The 23,159-nt window shown below is 38.2% G+C and overlaps 1 protein-coding gene across 1 annotated transcript in view; it reads left to right on the top strand.

Moving 5' to 3' along the window:
• The window catches only part of galntl6 (polypeptide N-acetylgalactosaminyltransferase like 6), a 253,983-nt gene that overhangs the window by 628 nt on the left and 230,196 nt on the right, over nt 1-23,159 (top strand). Inside the window, exon 2 of the mRNA XM_079850971.1 lies at nt 50-289. Coding sequence (XP_079707097.1) covers nt 155-289 — 135 coding nt within the window. The 5' untranslated portion in view covers nt 50-154. The remainder of the gene's footprint in view (nt 1-49; nt 290-23,159) is intronic.

Below are 23,159 nucleotides of genomic sequence, written 5' to 3'. Positions count from 1 at the left end.
ATTTAGGAGTGTTTGTTTATATGACGCGGCGACTCTGTCTTCCTTACAGGTGAAAGTTTGTCGTCTTCTGCGAGGGGGGATACGGAGCTTGAGTCCACTAACGGCATACTCGCGTCTGTCTAGCGCTGGATTGTGTCTCATTTGCGTCTTCAAAATGAAGAGAAGGCAAAAGCGCGTTCTGCAGATGGCATTTCTATTCATGGTGGCTTTAATTTTTCTGCCAAACGTCGGCCTTTGGTCAATGTACAGAGAGAAGAACCTTATGAAGTCGCATGAGCCAGGAGAACAGGTGAGCACACACCTTTGATATCTATGTGTATAGGCTAAGTTATTACTGTCAATCAGATATGATGCATGCAGCATAACCTCTGTAAATAACAAGCCTGTATAAGCCATAGCTCACCTGGACTAGTACTGTGCTGAAAAACATTCTTTATTTAAAAAAAGAGTATTCTTCATGCCAGAAAAAAGTTCATGTCAGACTAGCTATCTTTACTTTCAAAAGATATATCACTGGAAGTGCAGCAAGTCATAGTGCTTTTCTCTCTTTGAATAAATGTTAAAAAGTGTTACAATTTTCATAATTTCTGTATTAAACACAGCATCAATTTCTTAAAAGGGCTTTCAGGATTAATTCTACCTCACATTAGTTTGTCTGTTTGCAAAATAATTGATTATACGCATTATTTAAAGAGTTGGAAATGTTCTACATTATCGTGTTTGGCCAATTCTATAGTGTTGGAAATGTTTATCATCCCCACTTTAATCAAAAGTTGTTAGTTACCAATCAAAGAGGTGTTGGGAAATGTTGCTTTTGACATCCCATCTTCTCTAACTAACCCAACAGTACTCTAATTAAACTTTCAGAATACAAAAACACATCTTTATGCGCCTTGTTCAGCTGTTAATGAATAGTTAACATACCATTATTGTGTGTTTGCCTCCCACAAGATTATGCATTTAGGAGCACTTAAGAAGTCAGCAGTTTTGCCTTGAGGGAAACATAAATCACCAGTCAAAAATGAAAAAAAAACATTTTCTTGCAAGGCGTGCAGAAATGAAAAGGATGAAGCTCTATCTAATGCTAATATTGAATATTTATTGTTGATCTCTGCTAATGCTCTCAAAGAGTCGGAGAGAACAATTCAACCTACTGAATGTTTTATTTTCAAGAGATTTGGGATTATAGCATCATTTTCGTAGGTTGAATTCCTTAATCACGTTTAGCTCTCAGAGAACAACATTCATAAGCTCATTTGCTCTGCAACTGGCTGCTGCTTGTGATGAGAGTGCAATCAGTGATTCTCTCAGCCAGATGCCATTGTGACATATTTAGTCCCCTAAAAGCATCTTGCATGTGGAAAATCTCTTGAGCTGGGTTGGCTGCATTCACTTACGTACATCACTACTAGATGACATTCATCTCAACATTACAGGACTAGCGCTCCCGTCTACTGAATTCCCTCTCTTCATGTATGTGTTTACCCCTCAACTGGCTGCTGAGGGGTGCTGTTGGTTCATTTGATTCCACCCTTGGGTACCTGGTTGCTTTTGGTTTCTGCAACTCTGATGTAGTTCTAGCGCTCAAGGGAAAATGCTGATTCTGTTTATTGCGTCTTGTAATTGCTCCTTTTTCATTTGTTTTGCCGGGGTTGCATGACTTTAGCCTTGGGTGAGCACAACTGCACAAATCCAGTCTCTTCATTAAAATTAAACCAGTGAGCAGGCACCACGATATTGACAGGGCCAAAGAAATCTGCGCACCTAATGCAGGGTGCTGTCCTTTCGCTCTCTACTGACCTCCCCATTCCGATTTCCTCAAAGAGGCATTCTCATGCAAAACAACCTCACTTGGCTCTGTGGGAACAGAGACAGGTGGGTCTTTGCATAGAAGCTTGGTGAAACATTCTACAAGTGCTCAATATGTGGACTCTGTCGTCTGAATATTTATTGCCATCTAATGAAGTAAATCAGGCGGACTATTGATTCCTCAGCAGTTTTTAAGAGAATATGATTAGTGGAATGAGAGCATATTCCATTAGAAAAAAAAGATGGGGAGGGCAGCGCAGAGATGAGAGCAGTCTGGAATCAGACTCTCAATCCCCTCATGTCACACACTTTCCGGACTCAAAAGAAGCTTGAGTTTACCAGCTCAATAGAAATATCCCAGTGCCTGTTATTGTGTACCTGTCAAAGAGGGAGAGATAATTGACAGCAGAGATATTGTGTGAATAAGCCCCCAAGAATCCCGGTGAATAAACCCACCTTGTGTGTCCTCTTTTATTATCCAATAGCAATTACCCATGATTGAATCAGCCCTCGAATCCCCAAAAATCCTCCCTCAGTGATGTTAACCGCGGTTTAACAAAATAGCGACGGGAAGCGTAGACTCAATGCACCGGCTCCCTTTCTTCTGGGAAGACGTGCGTTGAGCTCTGTCCCTCCTTCCCTGTCAAAATCTCGGCTTTCTGTCCTTTGGGAGACAATCATGTTGAATTAGCTGTGGCGGCCCACTCCTGGCTCGGGTAAACAGCATCTGTGTACTTCGGTGGGTGGTGCGCACAGCGCCAGTGCTACGAGATGGATGTGTGCTGATAAGCGTGTGTCAGGACTGATAACCTTCCCTCAGCTCCTAACAAGAGCCCTCTGTTGAGCATGACATTGCCCACAAGCATTATGAAGAGAGTGTCTATGCAATTCTATCTCGACACGCTACTGCTCATCGGTGTGTTGACAACGGTGTGCATGCAACACTGTCACTGATAGCATGGTGGATAACGAGAGCTTCGCCATTGTTAACTACCTGGGGTGGAAGCACAACGGAGGTGGAGGGCAAGGTGACCTCAAGAATCTTTAAGCTTTCCAGTTTTCAAGCCGACCATGTTTATGTCATTCTAAACGAAGGAATCTTATTGTCTCTTTCCATTTGCCAGCAAAGTGACAAGGGGAAGAGAGATGTAGTAATTGCAATTACCCTCAGTGTCATACTGGAGAGATACATTATGGTAATGTACACGTCAAGCTGACAGTGAGAGCATGGGTGAAGAGTGCACAAGATGATTTGAACTAAACTGTGGTCTGGGGACACTGAAGGATCAAACAAAATAATATTGTAGAGAGGCTTGGATAACCAAAGGATGGGAATCGTATAGTTCTCGAATAGTTTGCAGTTCTTGTCAGGAAGCATTGAGAGGATTCAGCAATAAACAGCACCATTCGGTGTGATGCGAGGGCAAGGTTCAATTTGGAAATGGAATGGATTTGATGATATCCAAGTTAATGCTAACCATGTTGGCCCGAAAAAGGACACGTGTTTTTCTCCTCACAGAATATAAATTAAATTGTGCTGTCATTAGAGAGGGGGTCAGCCAAGTGATCAGTCCCAGGAGATATTATGTAATTGAATATTCCACCTTGCAGTGATAGTGTCCGGTCCTCAAATCTCATACAACTTATATATTCTCTCCACGATCCTATGGCATTCTGTTTTCGAAAGTCATCAGCGTCACATTGTCTTCCTGTAATTGCGTTCTTCCCAGGAAAAAGGGTAAAGATAACTGAATTTCTGCCTGACTATTTTTTCTTTGGTTTATGTAGAACAGCGTTGTAGTCCTCAAGTCTGATTCCAAGACAACATTTTCAGGAGCATTTGGACTCAGACTCGAAAAAGCTGGTCTCGACTATTCATAGAAAATATGGTTTTGGACTCGGACTTGAGACCAAGTCCGGCTTGTCCTTGAAGTACATCACTAAGGCACAAACCCACCTTCCTTCATACACTCGCTTTGGTTTCATGTTAAACATTCTGCTCTCTGTCATTACCACCTGCAGTCGCACTTGATGGCCCATGCCCCTAATATGAACAGCAGCGTGACCCTCTCGAGAAAGAGACAATTTAAACTTGATTACTCTGATGTGCCTCATGAGGTGAGGATGGAGCAATGTCTCGGGCTGTTCGCCGTGGCTCCCAAGAGTAATGCGCATTTCATATTGAGCGGCGGCCATATAGCAGAGCAGGGTAATATAAAACCACTTACTCTCAGGCTCACAAAACAAAGGGACACGGACCTTTCCAGTCTTGTGTGTTTGGCACCTCCATTAAGATAATAACACTATTACAAGAGATTGAAAGCCTCTGAAGGGCTCTTACTTTCTCTCTTGGTCTTTAGCCATGAGAGTGACACACGCACACACACACACACACACACACACACACACACACACACACACACACACACACACACACACACACACGCTTATAATGGCCATGTGCATGATTGTTCAGTGTGTACTGATTAGAATGAATTTAATTAATGTATTTCCATTTTCATTGTTTATGACTAACTGTTTCTGCCCTTAAAGGAATAGTTCACTTTTAAAATGAAAATTCTGTCATCATATACTCACCCTCATGTTGTTTCAAACCTGTATGAATTTCTTTCATCTGCGAACAGAAAGGAAGATATTTAGAAGAATGTCAGTAACCAGACAGTTTTTGGGTCCCATTGACTTCCATAGTAGGAAAAAAATATACTATGGAAGTCAATGGGACCCAAAAACTGTCTGGTTACTGACATTCTTCTAAATATCTTCCTTTGTGTTCAGCAGAAGAAAGAAATTCATACAGGTTTGAAACAACATGAGGGTGAGTATATGATGACAGAATTTTCATTTTAAAAGTGAACTATTCCTTTAAATGGCCCTTGTTTGTCCTTGATGGTGAATAGTTTTGAAAAATATATATAATATACATATAGTTATTAGCATTATCTAATCAACATTATATTCATGACTTGGCTGTCCAATTTGTCCAAGCAAAGTTATCATAGGAGGGAGCAAAATAAGAACAGTCATTGTACTGGGTGCTTACAGTAATGATTCCTTAAAATACTACCTATTTATGCAGCACATACTTTAAATGAGAACCTATAGCTCACACTGATCAGACCAAAGAGGTCTTTGTATTTACTGCATGTGAAATGTTCAAAATCAAATTGTAATAAATAATGATATCATTACTGAGCCATAGTTCACAAAAATAAGCATGCATACAAAACATAGGCATCTGGATGGTATTAAATGAGATAGGTAAACATAATAGTATTATGTATCATTATGTATGTCAATGCTGTTGTACATTATGTAAGCGTCTGTATGCAGCAGTGTGTTAATCTTCTCTTTATTTGTCCCGAGGTGATCTGAAAGCTCTTTGCGTTGAATTATGGCCGTTTGAACTGGCAGATTTCACTGACTCCTCCACCCGAGTGATTGTTATCTAAGAAAAGTGAGGTCTGTTATATTTTATGGCTCCTCTCTGAGCATGTAGAGATTTATGGCATTAAAATCCGCAGTGTAAGGTGATATTTGTCTTTGGCAAAAAAATACAGTAAAATTGGGCGGCCAGTTTAATGGTGTGGCCCAGTAAAGGATGTTATCATCAGACCTGAGGGATAGTGGGTGGTTATGCAAAATGTGTGGCGAATGCACAATTTAGAATCACCTTTTGATGTTTCTTTCCAGCATCAGATGGTTTGTTTAGGCCATATATTTGCTGACCAGAGAATTAATGTTTAAGACTTGCTGGCATGCATAATCAATTTGCCTAATTATGGTAAACTATGGAGAACAAGACTATTGAAGAAGTTTTGATGAGCTACAGAAATTCAGAGCATTGTTTTTCATTCATCTTTGGCAGGAAAATGTGCCATTTGGCTACAGATCGTGTTTAAAACGGAAAGCAGTCAGGTACATGTACAGATAGAAAATTATAAAAGCTTTTCATAACCTCAATGTGGAAGTTGTACTCAAGGTTATGTCATTTTTTAAATGATTTGTGTGCTTGCTGTTTATTCATCATCCAAGCCCCGGCCCCTCTCTCAAGGATAAGGTGGAAAAGGTCATGCGAAGCAATCCAGTTTTTCTATTGTTAGAAGTGATGATTTACAATCAATCTCATCTTGTGTATTTAATCGACTTACATGCTCTCTTGAGCTTTCATTTTTGTGGAGTAATCATATCACTCCTATGTTTTCTCACCTCATAATAACATTGAGTTCAATTGATTCTCAACTTAAGTGGTTCACACTGTCTCAGTAAAATAAAAAATATATATTCTCTAACTAAAACGGACTGTTATAACTGTTATTGTATATTTGTCAATAGAAATTTATTTTGCATATGCTAACTTTAAAAAATGTTGAGTAAGTTTATAATAATATAATTTAATATTATAACCCTTTTGATTGCAAGTAACTGTTAAAAAAAACAAGTGCAGTAAAATGGAACTGTGGAGAGTTTAATCCGCCGTGGACCGGTGGGAAACGGTTCAGTTTTTCTCTGAGTATTGGTATTTCCAGATCTTATTTCAACAGCGAGAGACTATTTAAAAGTAATTGTATTACTCCAGTGAATATTTTACCTTCTTACCATTTCAAATGAACTGATTGGAATCTTTTAATATTGCGGGAAATCCTCCAGGCTTGTTAGAGGGTCTCAAAAATACATTTTCAAATTCATTTATTCTCCTTTAAAAATGAACTCATTTACTCTCTGCCTTTGTCTCTATCTCCCTCTCCCTTTAATTTATTGGCACAGACTGAAAAAAAAAAAAAAAAAAAGTCAGCTGGGCCCACTAACAAGAAAGACCTTGATGCTTATTAGGATATTTTTGAGTCATTTTGAAACATTATCCAATTTAATTAACGCCCCACAGAACATCTTTGATCTCTTAATGGGGAAAATAGGCCTGAATTTGATGAATGTTTGCTAGGTGATGTCAATGAATCTTTATTAGGGGCTGAATGTGTTTTTCCATTGTGCTCGATGCTGAATTCATCAGAAGGACGAGCACAGGTTCAGTTGCCATACCGCACAGCCAGACAGATGATAGAACTAGCAGGGGAACAGCTTGAGACCAATCACACCACTGTAGGGAAAACTAAGACAGATAATAGTCTGTAAAGTTAGGAGCAAATTGCTGCCCACCCACCAGTTTATCTTGAGGTTAGGCCAATGTATGTGCCGTGGAGGAATGGATAGGGTGGACTGAGAGAGGAGAGGTATACAGCAAGATATGTGACAACAGAAGGACAAACAGCTATTTGTGGCATCACCACCCTCAGAGAGTTGCAGTGACATGAAGTCTTGTAGATGTGTGCTCACTTGTTCGATGTGGGGAGTTTTTTGTCCACTCTTAAAGGAGTAGTACACCCCACAAATTTTTGCCATTGTTTATTCACCCTTATGCCATTCTAAATGTCTTTCTTTCTTTCTTTCTTTCTTTCTTTCTTTCTTTCTTTCTTTCTGGGAAACCCTTAAAGACATTTTTTTAATATTTACCAGTGGCAAAGGAGTTCATTATTTATTTATTTATAATTTTTCTTTCTTTCTTTCTTTCTTTCTTTCTTTCTTTCTTGTATTCTTAATATTATCATTTATAATATATATATATATATATATATATATATATATATATATAGAGAGAGAGAGAGAGAGAGAGAGAGAGAGAGAGAGAGAGAGAGAGAGAGAGAGAGAGAGAGAGAGAGAGAGAGAGAGGGAGAGACACGAGTAGCAGTGCGATATGGCAGGCAGAGTGCCGCAGGTAATTACAGCATGCTGATATACAGCCATTGTAATATTGCGTTTATACAGCAGTTCGATGGCATACGTGAGTAAATTAATAAGAAACAACAACAGGTCTTTAAAAACCCTCTTTTGTGCAGAACTACTTCCTTCCACCTTGGATTCAAATCTCAAGTTGACAGTTTAACTTTTGAGCTGAAGCCTCCGTTACTAACTCTAAAACGTCACTTTAGAACTAGTAACGAAGCAACGTTGAGTCACTTCATTGAAGCTTGTTGTATTACTGTATGTAGAGTAGAGTATTATGGTATTATTAGAGAGTGATCGACTAAACGTGTGTATTACCTGCATCTGATATTGCATTCATTCTTCAGGTCGATGTCCATAATATTATATCCAAAAAAATCAGTTTGAATGTCCGCTGAGGAAAAGCGGTATGTTCGTCTTTGTCCTTCCCATGACAGCGCTAAAACAACTTCCTAGTTCTGACTCAGTCATAAAGACAGTATTTGCTGCCATCTAATGGTGTAATAAAGGAACTTTCACTGAAGTCCATATCACGATCCTTTCGATCCTTTTAGCCATTATAAAAGACAATTGGAAATAAACACAAGCAAACAATTCAGTCAAACATACAAGCAGCACTCTAGTACAGGATTTACGTGAAATGTAGCCTAAATATAAAAACTTAATTTTTCCCTTAAAGGGGTGGTATAATGCCGTTTTCACAATATGTGAAATAAGTCTTTGATGTCCCCAGAGTGTGTATGTGAAGTTTTAGCTCAAAATACCCCACAGATATTTTTATAAAGCATGTTAAAATTTTAACTTTTTGAGGGTGAGTAAAAACGCACCGTTTTGTGTCTGTTCCTTTAAAAGCAAATGAGCTGCTGCTCCCAGCACAGGGGGCGGAGCTTCAAGAGCTTGTGTCCTTTTACCTCACACGACATGCACTGAAAATTTCAAAAACTTTTAGCCTTTTATGTTAAAACTGGGGTCAGACAATGATGGAGAGACTCAAGAAGAAGTGACAACATGTAGAAGCAACAGGACATTTCTGAATGGTTAGTTGATGAATTAATGTAGCGTGTAGTTATCTTCTAGTCATTGATTAGCATATTCTGTCATGATCATCTATAAATCGTGTTCCGGGGGTGGGGTTTATGTAAATTCTAGGGTTGGTGATGTCACTAACCCAGGAGGAATGTCGTGTAGTCCCTACCAGCCATTTGTTGTAGTCCTTAAAAAAGCAATTTCTTTAAAAGCAAATATCTCCCTTTGCTTTGAACTTTGAGCTTTGTAACTTTGCAGATGTTGTTTATGCTCAAACAGCAACATTACACAGTAACTAAAGTTAGAAAAGTGAAATCATAATCAACCACCTCTTTAACCAAAATCGATTTGCTCTGGAACAAGTAATATATTAATAAGACCAAAGATCCCCCGTTTGATATACCCCAAATTAATTATATCTAATGTTTAACCACTATCTACAAATTCCCAAAGGACTGCCCGAGATGAATCTGTTCTCTGCGGGTATGAGTGCTGAAAGGCCGCTGACGGTCTGGAGCTCACATCTGCGAAAGTGTTTTCACAGATTGTAAAATAGGCACTATGATTATATATTAATCATTTTTTTAAAAATATGGTGGATTTGCTCGACCGCCATGACAGTCACCGCAAGCGGAGTGATACAAACGGTGAAATGGTTAGAGTGCTGTTACTGGGTGAATATTGCATGTCTTTCGAGAACCAGAAAGAACTGTTGTAAATATACTGTAGACTTCTTTTATGGTATTTGTTGTCCTTTTTTTGGACAGAAGTGGTCGCTAAATGTAATGGTCAAATAAAAGCATAATGGGTTTGGAATGGCATGATGAAATAATGGCATAATTTTCAATGTGCTTTGTTTTATAATAAATGACCCTGGTGCATCAGCGCATGTTATTTAAAAAAAAAAAAGTTCTGAAAACTTTTCTTTTTTTTTTGGCTTCTGAAATGATTGATGACATCACAATATATCAAATGCATTGCTAATGCCATTTCAAGTCTCGCTTGTTTACTCTTAGTTTGCTGTTGACTATCTGGTATCAGTGTCAGTGCTGTAACTGCATACTGTAACTGCTTTGAAGCCACATGCAGCACCAGCAATTGATCCTTTTAGAGAATGTGGCTTTGTGCTACTCAGATTACACTTCAGCTCTCTATTGATCGGAATGCTGGCTGCAGCCTTCGCGTCGCGTAGGTTTGTTATTAAGCTAATTTATCCTTGAAATCAGTAGAAAGTTGAATTAAGTGTGCCGTACAGTTAAATTACCTTTCTTGTACTCAATAGCTTATCCATAAATATTTAGCCACAGAAGCTCTCTGTAGGTCTTCATCTGCCGTGTTGCCAACTGTTCATTATGTAGAAATAAAGCACAGCAGACACATGCATCAAAACCCTCGTTGACACCTGGCTGTTCTCACAAGCTCTCCGGGTCATTAGAAGACAAGCTTCTCTCTCCTCAGGCTGCTGCTCCTGTGCTTTCCTTTTATTTATGACATCACGTGAACTCATAAAGTCCATCCTAATTACACTTCACTCTTAAGATTAATGGGCGATCTCAGCCACATGCATCTGCCAAGCTTACCTTTTTCCCACCCGACTGATGGATGTTTCTGTGGCTCCTCGAGATTCCCTGTTGCCACTGGACGCTAGTTTATTAGCCAAAGAATTGGAAAGGGCTCAAACACCCTCATTCAACCTGTACAACATGTGTGGACCTACTTGAAAGCAATTTCTTTGCTGAAGTTGAATTGATTGGTGTAACCCAGGCTCAAAACCATTTGTAGTCTTAGTCAGTTTTATGAATACAGTGGACTAAATAACCAAGGAATATAAAGGAAATAATAAATAATAAGATAAAAGAAGAAATACAAAACATTTCCTGTTAGACATGGTTTATTTACAATATAAGGCAACGTAAATAATTGCAGAAACTTTGTTCCATCTTTGAGCTCTTGATCTGTGCTGCGCAGGTGAGCAGCCAATCGTGTGTAATTAGGTCAAGCGGACTCCGCCCCCTAGAAAAGCCACTTGAGGAGAAAAGATAGAGAAAACACGAAGCGTGAGCTAGAAGTTGCGCAAAATCTTGTTTTTAGATTTTATTGAGAGATATATTTGATAGGAACAAACCCTGTATGTTTTGTAGATATTTTGTTTAGAAACAAAGTTGAGTAGTTTTCGGAAAGGTCTTACCTTTATCCTGTTGATCCGTGTGACCTTCGTCGTGCTGAAAATCCATTGGAGGAACTTAGGCCATTGTTGTGTCATCTGGTGAAACCCTGAAAGAAAATAAGAAATATCATAATACACAAGGGAATCGGTGAGTTCAAATGTCTGTTTTAGTTTACATGTTGAAATGTTGTGTATTGATGTGTTTTGAAGGGAATTTTTTGTACATGGAGTAAATGTATGTAACGTTACTGTTATAAAATATGTAGGCTACTGAGCTTTGAAGATGTAGCCTATTCAAGTTAAGCAAAATAAGTATGTAAAGTGTGGATTGATTGAGAATATCGTTCTGTGTGTGTGCGCAGGCCAGTTTTGTTATCTCAAAATCTAGATTCTGGATCATTCTATTTGAATGAACCAAGCGTGCCGCACGGCACAAGCCCTGAAAAGTGAAGCCATAGAGCTGGTAAGTCTCGCCCATCCGTAAAACCCTAAGTGGACCTCTAGGTTGAAAAATCGTCAATGCAAGTGAATGGGAGAAAATAATTATTTTCTGGTCCCGTTTGAATTGTGCCATGAATGTGAACATATGTTGTCTGTGAATTTTTTATATAATTTTTCATGTTACGAGTTTGACAGTATATTGTATGATTCTTCGGCTAGCAGTTGTGGAAAAGACATAACGAGAAAGACTACATGTCGCCTATGTGACGTCACCCCATAAAGTTGACTTACCCATGGTTTTCGCCAACCTCAACGATTTTGTCCTCTCCCTGAAAGAAGGCGGTGAAGTGCACCAAAGACACAGTCATGTTTAGCGGGATCCGTGAGCTAGTCCGTGTGCGAGTGGTGGTGACGTTTCAAACGCGTCGAAAGCAGTGAAGAGCTGTAGTCCACAGTGCTCTCACACAAAGTCTAAACGTATCAAACTTCTACCCGCTAAATTGTAGCATTCTTTAAACGAAAAGTTATATAAAAAATTCACAGACAACATATGTTCACATTCATGGCACAATTCAAACGGGACCAGAAAATAATTATTTTCTCCCATTCACTTGCATTGACGATTTTTCAACCTAGAGGTCCAGCGGGGTTAGCGGAGGGGCGGGACTTACCAGCTCTATAGCACCTCGATCGCCCCCCCCCCCCCCCCCATTAGATTTCAAATATCTTTTTTCCAAAGATGGTTTCTGTCATTTACTGTAGTTTTTATTACGCTGATGTAAGTTCAAGTGTTTGTTTTTAAAATAAGTTTGTTTTTAGTTAGTTATTTGATGCGGTGGTGTGACGTCATGATTGACAGCTGTGATTGACAGGTTCTCTGAGCGAATTAGTCACTGAAGCACCAACAGACTTTTTTTTCAGGATCTTCGGAGGACTGAGGAGCTTTAAATTTAATATCTAAATTTCTGTAATTAATTTAAAAAGTGCAGGAGCGCGTGCTTGCGATTAATTCTGCGAGAGTGAGGGCGGGGCCTTGATTTTGCGTCTTTACTTCCTGCTCACTACCGCGCAGGTCTGGTCCCGAGATCACTACTGTGCAGACTCAGGTCCCAAGATGTCAGCGCCATATTGGGACACTGGCGGCTTCACTTCTCACCAATGGAAGAGAGCGAAGGGGCGTCATCCATCTTTTTTTACAGTCTGTGGTATGAACACTTCAAATGTACACCGCTGAGGATGGCGAGCCAACCGTAAGACGATCAGAGACGCTTGTTTTTTTGATCTTCGTGAACATCTGCATTGCATTGCTCCCAACAAAATATTTTAATTGGATTCTTGAAGGTATGGAGTATCTGTTATTATGCTTTGAGTACTGGATCTCTCTTTATAAGGAATTGAGGAAAGAAACCACTGTTCGTTATTATTCGGACTGACATTATTGAACTCTGCATTATATTTGAACTTTGCATTGCATTGCATTTTATATTTGTTTACCTTGAGTATACGTATTTGAGTTTTGTATAAGTTGAACTCTAAAGTGCTAAAATTGAAAAAATATTGACATAAGGTCATCATATAAAAAAAGAAAGGGGGAATCATACCTAGAACTGAACATTTGAGTCATATACAATTCAAATTCATTTTGGTTATATTTTATTTGGTTAAAAGTACAATTTAAACTAGATTTATACCTTATTTTATTTATTTTGTTTGTTTTTGCTTCTACAGTGTCATTGATACACTCAATTTGTGTATTCTGTTAAATCCTAACAAACTATTCTACCTTACATAAATAAGTGCATTTAAATCATCTACGTGTGTGTGTGTGCGTGTGTGTGCCCTTGTTGCCTCTTATGAATTCTTGTGTCTTGTGATTGGTTTTAATCTGGTCTACAGTGTCCCTACAAATAATCATCTAAATTCTAGTGAGCTATTGTCCCTTTTACTGTGAACCCCAAAATGTCTTGATGGTGGTTACATTTGTCTCACCTTTTTGTCCCAAATTAATTTCCTTTCGATATGATCATTGTCTGTTCCTGTCTCTGTTAAAAGTAGTAGTTGCCTTTCTTTTAACTCTGCTCTCTGAGGGCATTTCTTATGCTTTTCATGCCCTTTATAATGTAGGATCCTTATTTTAAAGAGAGATTTCAATGGCCCTCACCTTAAAGGTTACATCTCAAGGGGGTTGATAAACTTTGCATGAGTGAACTTGATGATGTTTTGAGTGAGTCCCATCTTGCAATCTTACAGTGCTCTTCAGCACTAATGGTGACATGAGCAGATAATTACTTATTGAATGTCTTTAATGTTCTCCTGAAGTAACCTCTCTGCTCATGTATTGCTATTAAGACCGCAGATCTCTTCTTTTCCCCCTTCACGTCCAAACCTTGGTTGATGCTTTGATGTTGCAGCTTATTGATAAATCTTTGTTGTTGCTGCTCAGTTCTGCTTCAAGCTAATACTGAATACAACTTTTCATTTGCCCTCATGTTTTATCCCTGACTGTAAAATCACTGAATTGTGACCTAACGATGAGACCATGAATAATAAATAAAAGACAATAAAAGGCACATTTACAAGGCTGTACACTACTCTTGAGCGAGGAATAAAGATATTAAAGATGTTGGATGTTTATTAAGTTTCTTGTTGTTTTAGACAGGATCACCCTTAAGTCATTGGCGTGCAGTGGTGTTCTGAAATAAGGAGGCCTCAAAGTTTTTTTTTGTAATAAATCAAATGTAAATTCATGTCCCATTTGACACATTTTCCTGGTTAAGTAAACATTACATTACATCATTTATGCATTAATTAATTAATGTGACTAAATAAATAAATAAAAATGATAAAAAATACAATTATTTTTAGTATTTTTACATTAACAATTTTACCAAGTATAAATCTCATTACTCTCTTCATATAACAACATGCTGAAACACAGGCAAACTGAAGCACAAATAATTCACATGCTCTCATTATAATGTTAGATTGACCTCAAGGACCGCCCAAAAATTCCGCAAATAACCAGTCAGAAAAGAAGAAATATACTTTTTAAAGTCACGGTGATCATTTTCATGATCGATCGTCACTGTCATATCTGAGTACTTGAGTACATCCCTAATAGTCAACTTATTTTAGGATCATCAGTCATCATGCTCGGTAAACACTTGTCACAGACAATGGAGATGGACCTTTAATTTCACCAAGCTAATTGCTGACTAAAAATATTGTATTTGTATATTATATTTGTATTTTTGTAATATTGATTATTTTCTTATCCATTTTTTGAGGAATAGCTTCATCCATCCATTCATCCATCCCTCGTCAGTCTGTTCATTTTAAATGTTTTATTTTGTTGTGGTTAGTTTTGGGGAAGGGGTAGGGTTAGTGGCTTAAAATATCTATATAATAGTAAAATGCAAATATGAACATTTTAAAATATACAGTAAATGCAATAAAACGGATTATAAAGTTTTTTTCTAAAGCTGTGCATATGTAAATATTTTTATTTTCTCAATATGTCTATATTAAATGGTATGTGTCAGTGTATGTGTAAATGTATGAAACGTATGTTATGTATGAGCGTAGGGACAGTCGTGGCCTAATAGTTAGAGAGACAGACTGGTAATCCGAAGGTTGCGAGTTCACACCGGCAGGAATGACTGAGGTGCTCATGAGCAAGGCACCTAACCCCCAAAAGCAATAATGGCTGCCCACTACTCCAGGTGTGTGTGTCCACATTTGCAGTGTGTGTTCACTACTCACTGCTCCTAATGTGTGTGCACTAACTTGGATGGGTTAAACGCAGAGGACAAATTCCAAGTATCGGTTTCCATACTTGGCTTTCACATTTCACTTAACTTAACTTAATACTTACAAACAATAATAAGGTCAGGCTCCAAAAGCATTGTTAGCCAACTAGGGTTGCAGCAGTTCTGTCGTTGCTAACATAGCTCAACGATTTTGTGTTTTCTGAACTATACTTCCAACAAATATTTACAAACAGTTTTGCAAACAACTCTCAACATGTGGTTAGCATAGTTCCTTTTGATTATATGGAATAGATTATGTTATTCAGAAATCAGAAAAAAAGCTAACATGAAGTATATTCATTTCATATACAAATTTCATTCTACATATTGATAATTGAATCAAACATGGATATGAAGCAAAACAATTGAGAAAAAGAATAGCAAAGTTGTCTTCAGATTCTATTTACAGTAGTGTTGCGGAGAAGTTGCATTATGGAGAAATTATTGCAGGGCAATTACATAGTGCACATAGACGTTAAAAATCTACTGTAAATCAACTGCTTTCTGTTGTCCATGTTAATGAGCCACAATAATCTGACATTAATTCAGTCTTGAACTACAACTTAAGCAATAACAACATCTAGGCTACTATTACTTATACTTTTTTGTCCACATGGTGTACTGTAGTAGGACCATGCTAACAGCCAAACCTTGCCCCCTTGTAGTCACCCCACAAATTCTCCTTAAAAGATTTTTTTTTTTTCTTGTCAGAATTATTCAGATAAACTTTTGCCCCATAGAAATAAGCCTAAATGCATTTTGCCCTTGTTTGCACAATATCAGCTTACTGTGCATCGTAGGAGTTGACAGCAGGGTGCAGTGCAGTTTCTCAGTGATGGGCACTGATTGAGGTGGACAACATCACCTCAGTGGTTTTCTTCTTGATGCTTAACAGCATTGTATCTACCCACAACGATCAAACCGTGTCATTGATGTAAAGCTTTTGATGCCCGATGGTTCCTTGTTTAATCACATGAAACGCTCCTGTCCATGAGATCTGGAATCTAAAAAAAAACAAACATAATAAAGGCAAACCATGACAGGCTTATCATCATCCTTCCCAAAAAAATAAATAAAAATAAAATCAGGACAAATACAGCAGTGATACATTCCTGTCATCCACTCTTCAAATCAGCATGACACCCCCAGCACTTGATGCAATCCACTCTGCTGAGTCTGGCAGCCACTTTGTGACTTATTTGTTTACATGTGTTATTGTTTCTATTCCTCTCTGTGATGTTATTTGCACTGCATTGTGTTCTCCAAATTTCCAGGCAATCTCTGTAAGTGACACCACGGCAAACACAATCGAGTCTTGAACGCCTCGTTCAAGACCACTGTCATCTCCCTGATGTCTCATGTCAGATGACAGATGAGAGATGATCAGTGACACCAAGCATATGTGGGCTTAAACAGAGTAACTTTTTGTGGTTGGTTAAGAGACGTTGGACCCCTAATGAGTACCACTGCTGTTTGAGTTTGTTTCGCTTCACTAACCGGTGCTGCACATCTCAAGCATACAGTCGGCTTGATGTTACACCAAGCGTGAACGCCTTTATTGAATCCTCGCCTGAATAAGATGTTTTAGGTAAGATACTTTTCTTATTTTCTTTGAGAAGTTTTGTGCCCTGAATATGGCGTTTACAGGAGAAGTTGTTCATAACTTAAGCTCTGCTGCCTCTCGTCACATGTCTCTTGTTCTTTTGCTCAGATTCACAAAGCAAGAAAGTGAAATTGTGTGGCACGAGGCTGACAATCAGAGACCCAGAGCAGCGTACCTCCTTAGAAGCGCACATCACTGGGAATGACAATCGAGGTAGATTTTGTAGAAAAGCCTCATTTGGCTGCTCCTTTTGTGAGCCTCGAGATTCCAATCACTGACATTCAAAGATGAGATTGGCACAGCTGTCTCTTTGTGGTGACACGGCCCTCTGTGTGTCGCGGTTTGATTGACAGCTCCCTTGCTCTGTTGTCTCCACTCTCCAGGTCTGCAGAGAATCGCCCAGCACCAGAAGTCAAACTTGGAAACTGTATGCACTTTTTAGGGTGTTAAATTATACAACAAGCCCATGCTGAACATCGAGGCAATGTTGTGTTTTTAATAATTAATTATTTTTCTCAGGAAAACTAAACAAAATGCACTCTCTCTTTGTTTCGTAGTTCTACCAGCTTTCGCTGGCATTTCAAAGCAACAAGACTTTTATTTGGAGTATATTGCAGGGTGAATCCATGAGGTCATGATCAGTAAACCAAAATGTCATTAGTTGCTAAAAAAAATACCAGTAATTTTCAGAATGACTTGAAATCCATTGTGATAAAAAATGTTAATGAACACACTTTTGTTTTTAAATTTAAAGTTATAATAATAATACAAATAAGAATGGTAAGAATCCACGGTAAGAATTCACAGTAAGGTTCAATTTGTTAAGGCTAATTTATGCATATACTAATACATTTTAGCATTTCAAATTGTATAAATCAGCATTGAATTATGAACAAAAATGAACTAACAGTTAACAGTAATATGTGTATGAATTAAAGGAGAACTCGGCAACTCTAGCGAACTCTAGTCACTTCTTCGCTAATTTTTCCTTTTGTTGGCGCATGTTTTCCCCATGAGCTCCCCCTACAGCTGTGTGTGTGTGTGTGTGTGTGTGGGGGGGGTGTATATTTCACAACACGGTCGTAAAAAACTCACTTGCGGCGGCCTCCTCCCCCTCTCTACCGCTGCTCATGTGCGTTTGTTTTGATCGGAGCAAGCCAACTGTATCGTGTGGAGCTATGTCTACCGAGGTGGGTAATCTGGTAATACATCATACATGCGTGTTTTTATGTCGAATTGCCGTAAAGCATTTCGTGTTTCACGCTCGTTCTCGTTCTCGCTTCTCACGAGACTTCCAATTTCTATCTTGCCGGGACGGTAGTCCCCAAGTTGCAAGGTTGGTTTTCCGCCTGGGAACGCTGGGGGGAGCGGGGAAAGTCACCAATTTCACCAGAACAGGTTGTTTAACCATCCAATTCTAGACAGTTTTATTAAGTTAAAAAAGTTACCAAGTTCTCCTTTAACATTAACCTTCATTAGTGATCTAAAAAAAACATTTCTTGATAAAACAGTGCATTAACTAATGTGAATGTATTTTTTGCTAAAAATAAAGTATTACCATAACATTTATGTTAAATTTGAATTCATTATTATCAAAAGATATGCAGCCTTTGAGCATAAACATTGCTTCATCAACCTAATAATTTTTCAAGTAAACAGACATACTGTCAATTGTAGTAAAGAACAAATAAATAAATAAGGAGCAGTTAGTGTTTTTCTTGTTTATATTGTCGTTTTATTAAATATTATTGACATAAACAGTGGCAGATATATTAGGCTGCATTTGCGCAGCAAGGTCTTATGCACAGATCTGATGCTTTGACACAAATCTGATTTTTTTTTGTTAATTTAAATGGATAGTTCTCCCCAAAATGAAAATTCTGTCATCATTTACTCACCCTCAGGTTGATCCCTATATGACTTACTTTCTTCTGTGGAACAAGAAAAGATGTTTTGAGAAATATCTTAGTGTCGTCTGTACAGTGGAAGTCAGTGGTAACCAAAATGGTTTGATAACTAACATTCTTCAACATTGTTTTCCACAGAAGAAAGCAAGCCAAAGCATTTTTTTTTTACTTACACATATTTTTACTAAGAAAACATTCAGTCATGCATGTGTGCTGCCGCATAACCGCAAAGAACAACCAAACTCTTCACAGAGAACATATGGAAATATGCATGTGAACATTTGAAAGCAGTCTAAATTGGTACTCAGTTCTGCGGATACTGTAGAAATATATATATATATATATATATATTTCAAGTCTTATGCCGACTTGGTCAGAAAAATACCAATACTTTTACTATATTTATGTAAGAAGATGCCTGTTATCAGAGAAGCTGGAATGCTAAGCAGACCCTCAAATGATGTGCATTTGTTGATGTCACCAAATTATCATTTATTTGCATGTTTGTGCTGCTCTCTTATGGATGACTCCCCCAGTAGCTATATTAATATAGACACAGCACCCGTGTTTATCTTTCCTGCACAGGGTTTAGAAATGTAATTATGGCTCAGGCGGTGACATTTTTGTCATTTCACCTCTGAGTGGCTGATAGCATAATGAACAAGCTAAGATTATCTCGAGGCTTTTCACCAAATCTGCGGGCCCAGTGTAAACATTGTACATTTTCATATTAAATAAACTCGAATATGTCAAGCAAATTCGCTAGAGTTTTAAAATGTAGAGTTTCTTGTTATAATAAAATGAAAGGTAACCTGGATATCTCGATAGAACAGCATATGACAGTCACCTCACCTTGAACCTCATCAAATGATTTAAACTTTATATAGGCCTAACATTGTGGAAATTATCTTGTTATGGTTTATTAAGGAAAAAATGCTAATTTTGGCACCGAAACTACACACTTAGACTATGACTTTATGTGAATCCTTCGAATTGTTATATATACTTGAGTTGACTACATAGCATGTGGACAGTAATCTGAAATGCTTTTCAGGTGATCAGAAGTGACTTCTTAGTTGTAAAAAAGACCATAACACTCGACCTGTGGGATAGGTCACCTAAAAATTTAAATAGTCATACTTTACTCTCCTTCATGTCAAACCAATCATGTATGACTTTCTTCTTCTCAGGTTTGTAAAGTCATGAGAGTGAGTTAATGAAGTCAGAATTATATTATCAGACATTTTTACTAAAATTACAATGTCATTCACATGCATTGCTGCATTTCCACAAGGAGCAAGATTGAAAGATTTAGCTTTCAAGATTTTAGCTTTTTAGCATTTAATTTTACATTTACTTGCTCTCATGATATTCCAAACCAGCAGAACACAAAGTACATACAGTACTTTTAAGAAGTATATGCTTGAGCTGGCCATGTTACATGTGGATAATTGAAAAAAAAAGAAGAAAAAATCTAAAGTGCTTTTCAGGCGATTAGGACTGACATCTGTTGTTTTACAGGAAAAAAAGACCTTTACACTCAACCCATTTCAGGGTGTACAGCAGAACCCCTTGTTCACTTTGAAAGTCGTATGATGAAATCATATCCCAAGGAATCATCTTCCACTTTGCCCACTGCTAAACCTTTCTCCTCACAATCTGGTCAAACTTTCTTCCAACCACGTTCTATTCCAATGTCATTTGAAGAAGCCACCCCCCTCCGTTCCCCTCTTTGAACTAGAGCCCTGTTTCCTGAAAGTGTATGACCCAGATTCATCCCTCTCATTTCCATTTCTCTGATGTTTTTGTAGCATTACAAGCCCATGTACAGGCAGTTGTTGTTTCTAATGTTTCAAGGCAACAGAGGAGTCCCTTGAGCATAGAGTCATTTACTTTAAAAATGTATCCTCTAAGCAGAGAGGAACTCAAAGGCAGGCTAATAAATGCGGCGTGCCTCCCTCACCATGCGCCGATATTTAATCAGCATCAACAGGCTGCTGAAAGCACTCCACCGAAGTAAGTGCCCTCGGAATTTATTTGTTTCTTAAATTGGATGGGTCCTAAGTGTCTGTGGTTTAACATCATAACTAATTGGCCCCGGTGGTTTATCGCGTACGCTCCTGTCTCTGATTTAAACGGAGGCTCAGATTAGTGACTCTTACAGAGTGGCTGCAGCCCCATTAGAAAACATCTCTATCCATGATCAGGGTGACAAAATATATAGATGCTTGAACATGTTTGTAAAATCCTGCTGTATTTGTGTTTGCTGCTTTCGTTTACCACCCTATCATTTTGCCTGCTTCTCACATGGCATCGGGGGACGTATAATCTCAGAAGTGGGCATTAATGTCCTTAGGTGTCGACCCTTTTCCACCGTTTTAACCCGCTCTCCTCCACCTCTCCACTGGAAGCTCGCCAACCATTAATTAAAGGCCCTCATTAAAGCTCTGCAGTCCTCTAACTGGTTGTGTGAGTGATCACCCTCAGCCTGGGGTCATTTCTTTGCCTCTTTGTGGGGGAATATATTTAGAATTGTGCTGAGTCAAAGCCGTCAGGAGGAAGTGGTTTAATATGATCAGGAAATGAGCCCTACAGCGGCTAGAAGCGACTCGGCTCTCCTTACTAACGGAGAACCAGTTCAGCGCAGGGGTGCGGAACGCCTGACGGTCACACTCGTGAATGTGGACATTAGTATGCGTGTGGGATTCAGCGCAGAATTTCCTGAAAGCGCTCTTCTTTTGTTAATATCAGTAAGACCATGGAAAGCATGGCTAATCCACCCTCAAAGAATCCTCTTATACATTTTTACGAAAAACTTACCCAAAAGAATCGTCATTGCTGTAAACTGTCTGCAGCTGGGAAGTTGTCGAGAAGTCTTAAACTTTGTGATCGTAGATCAGAGACCACAAGGAACGTACTTTGTATTCAATTCCTGCTTCAGATTTGTGTTTTATGGGCATTGTAAAGCTTTAGGGGAAATTGAATTACATGGAATAACAACAGTAAAACTGGATGGGTTTTTATCTTCAGCACGATTATTATCTTTCTACAGAAGATCTTCCACAAGTACAACACTGCCATTGGCTGTAATTGTTCTAGGGTGCATGCTCTTGCGATACAAGAGAAATTCAAACAATTATAACAGTGGCCTTATAAATGTTCTTCATTATTCTAAAAAAGTCAGTTTGAATCTGATTTCACAAATCAGAAAATATGACCTCTTTTTTTCAGTATGAAATTGTGAGGCAGGCATCTGAAAAGGGCACTGTTCTGTAACAAGCGCTATTCAGAATAGGGACAATAACCTTGGGAAAGACTTTAAGGCCTAAAGATGGGATGTCGTTATAGTAAGGCCAAGCAAGGTGTCATTAATCACAGGGTCTCGGGCCCTGCGAGCATTGTGCGTTTCTCAGGTTGAGTTATTAAAGAAGATAACAGGGGTGAGTGCTTTCTCTACCTCAGGGTTTTGTCCTATTTCTGGATTTTAAATTCTCACTTTCAGTTTGATGCTGTAATATGGATGACTTACATTAAATATTAGAGTATGAATAGGGCAAGTGTCTCAGATTGTGAAATTGCTTTGTCTTAATAGTAAAATATGAAGGTGATGGTAGCAGTTAATCCGTTTATTTCATCTTAAATTGTATTGGAAGTGAAGAATTGGTTTTCTTTATGAAATGCCTCCCCCAGTTTCTAAAATGCATGTTTGAGCTGTTTTAACTGAAAGCAACTTGCACTGACATATCTTAAAATATGTCAGTGAGATTATTTTGTCTCAAGATGCACATCAGTTATGTTTTTTATACGGCACGTTTATAAAAAATCTAAAAAAAAACTACTTGAATGCCCTAATTGAACAAAGGCTTAATCCTGGCTTAATCTAAGCCCTGTCTGTGAAACCAGGCCATAGTGTCTACATCATATTTAGAATAAAAGTAATGCAAGTTTTGATCAATACACATTATGATTGTGCCACTAGGCACACTACAAACCTCTATCAGTATCAGAGTATATTCTGTAATGGTAAAATTCATTTTTGAATGGTATTGATTGATGGAGAAATGTAGTAAATTTTATTTCATGAAGATGTATTGTTTCAGAAAAAATGTAAGCCTGCAGCATGAACTGAATAATAAGTATGTGACAGGGTTGAATTGGCTGCGTTTCTTAAAGGCCTTTGGCTTCCGACCTTCAACAAATGGAGGCGATATTGTGTAAACATTAATGCTGGCAACTAGGAAAAGGAATCAATCAGTTTTGACATGGAGCTTTTGATTAGAAACTGCAGAGGACCTTTCAGAATTGTTGAAAATAAAAATATTAAGTAATAAGGTGCAATTTGATGTGCAATAATATGAAAGTAGTCACAGGTAAAAGGCATTTTGCATCATAGCTGTTGCTAAATGCTGTGACTATAATCAATATTTATAATCTTTTTATTAGAAGGCACACAGCACTGTACTTTTACACTTTACAGCCAAATTTAAAGATTTAATCTCTACTGTAAGTGGGTTTGTTGTTCTTGATGCGGTATCACTTTTCAGCATTGATTTAAAGCTGGCATACTGTAGCTGAGGGTAGACTTGAGTAGCCTATAG

The sequence above is a fragment of the Squalius cephalus genome (genome assembly GCF_949319135.1).
Source record: "Squalius cephalus genome assembly, chromosome: 2".
Lineage (NCBI taxonomy): Eukaryota > Metazoa > Chordata > Actinopteri > Cypriniformes > Leuciscidae > Squalius > Squalius cephalus.
Note: the sequence above shows the minus strand (reverse complement) of the source record. Positions and strands in the feature narration are given on the sequence as shown.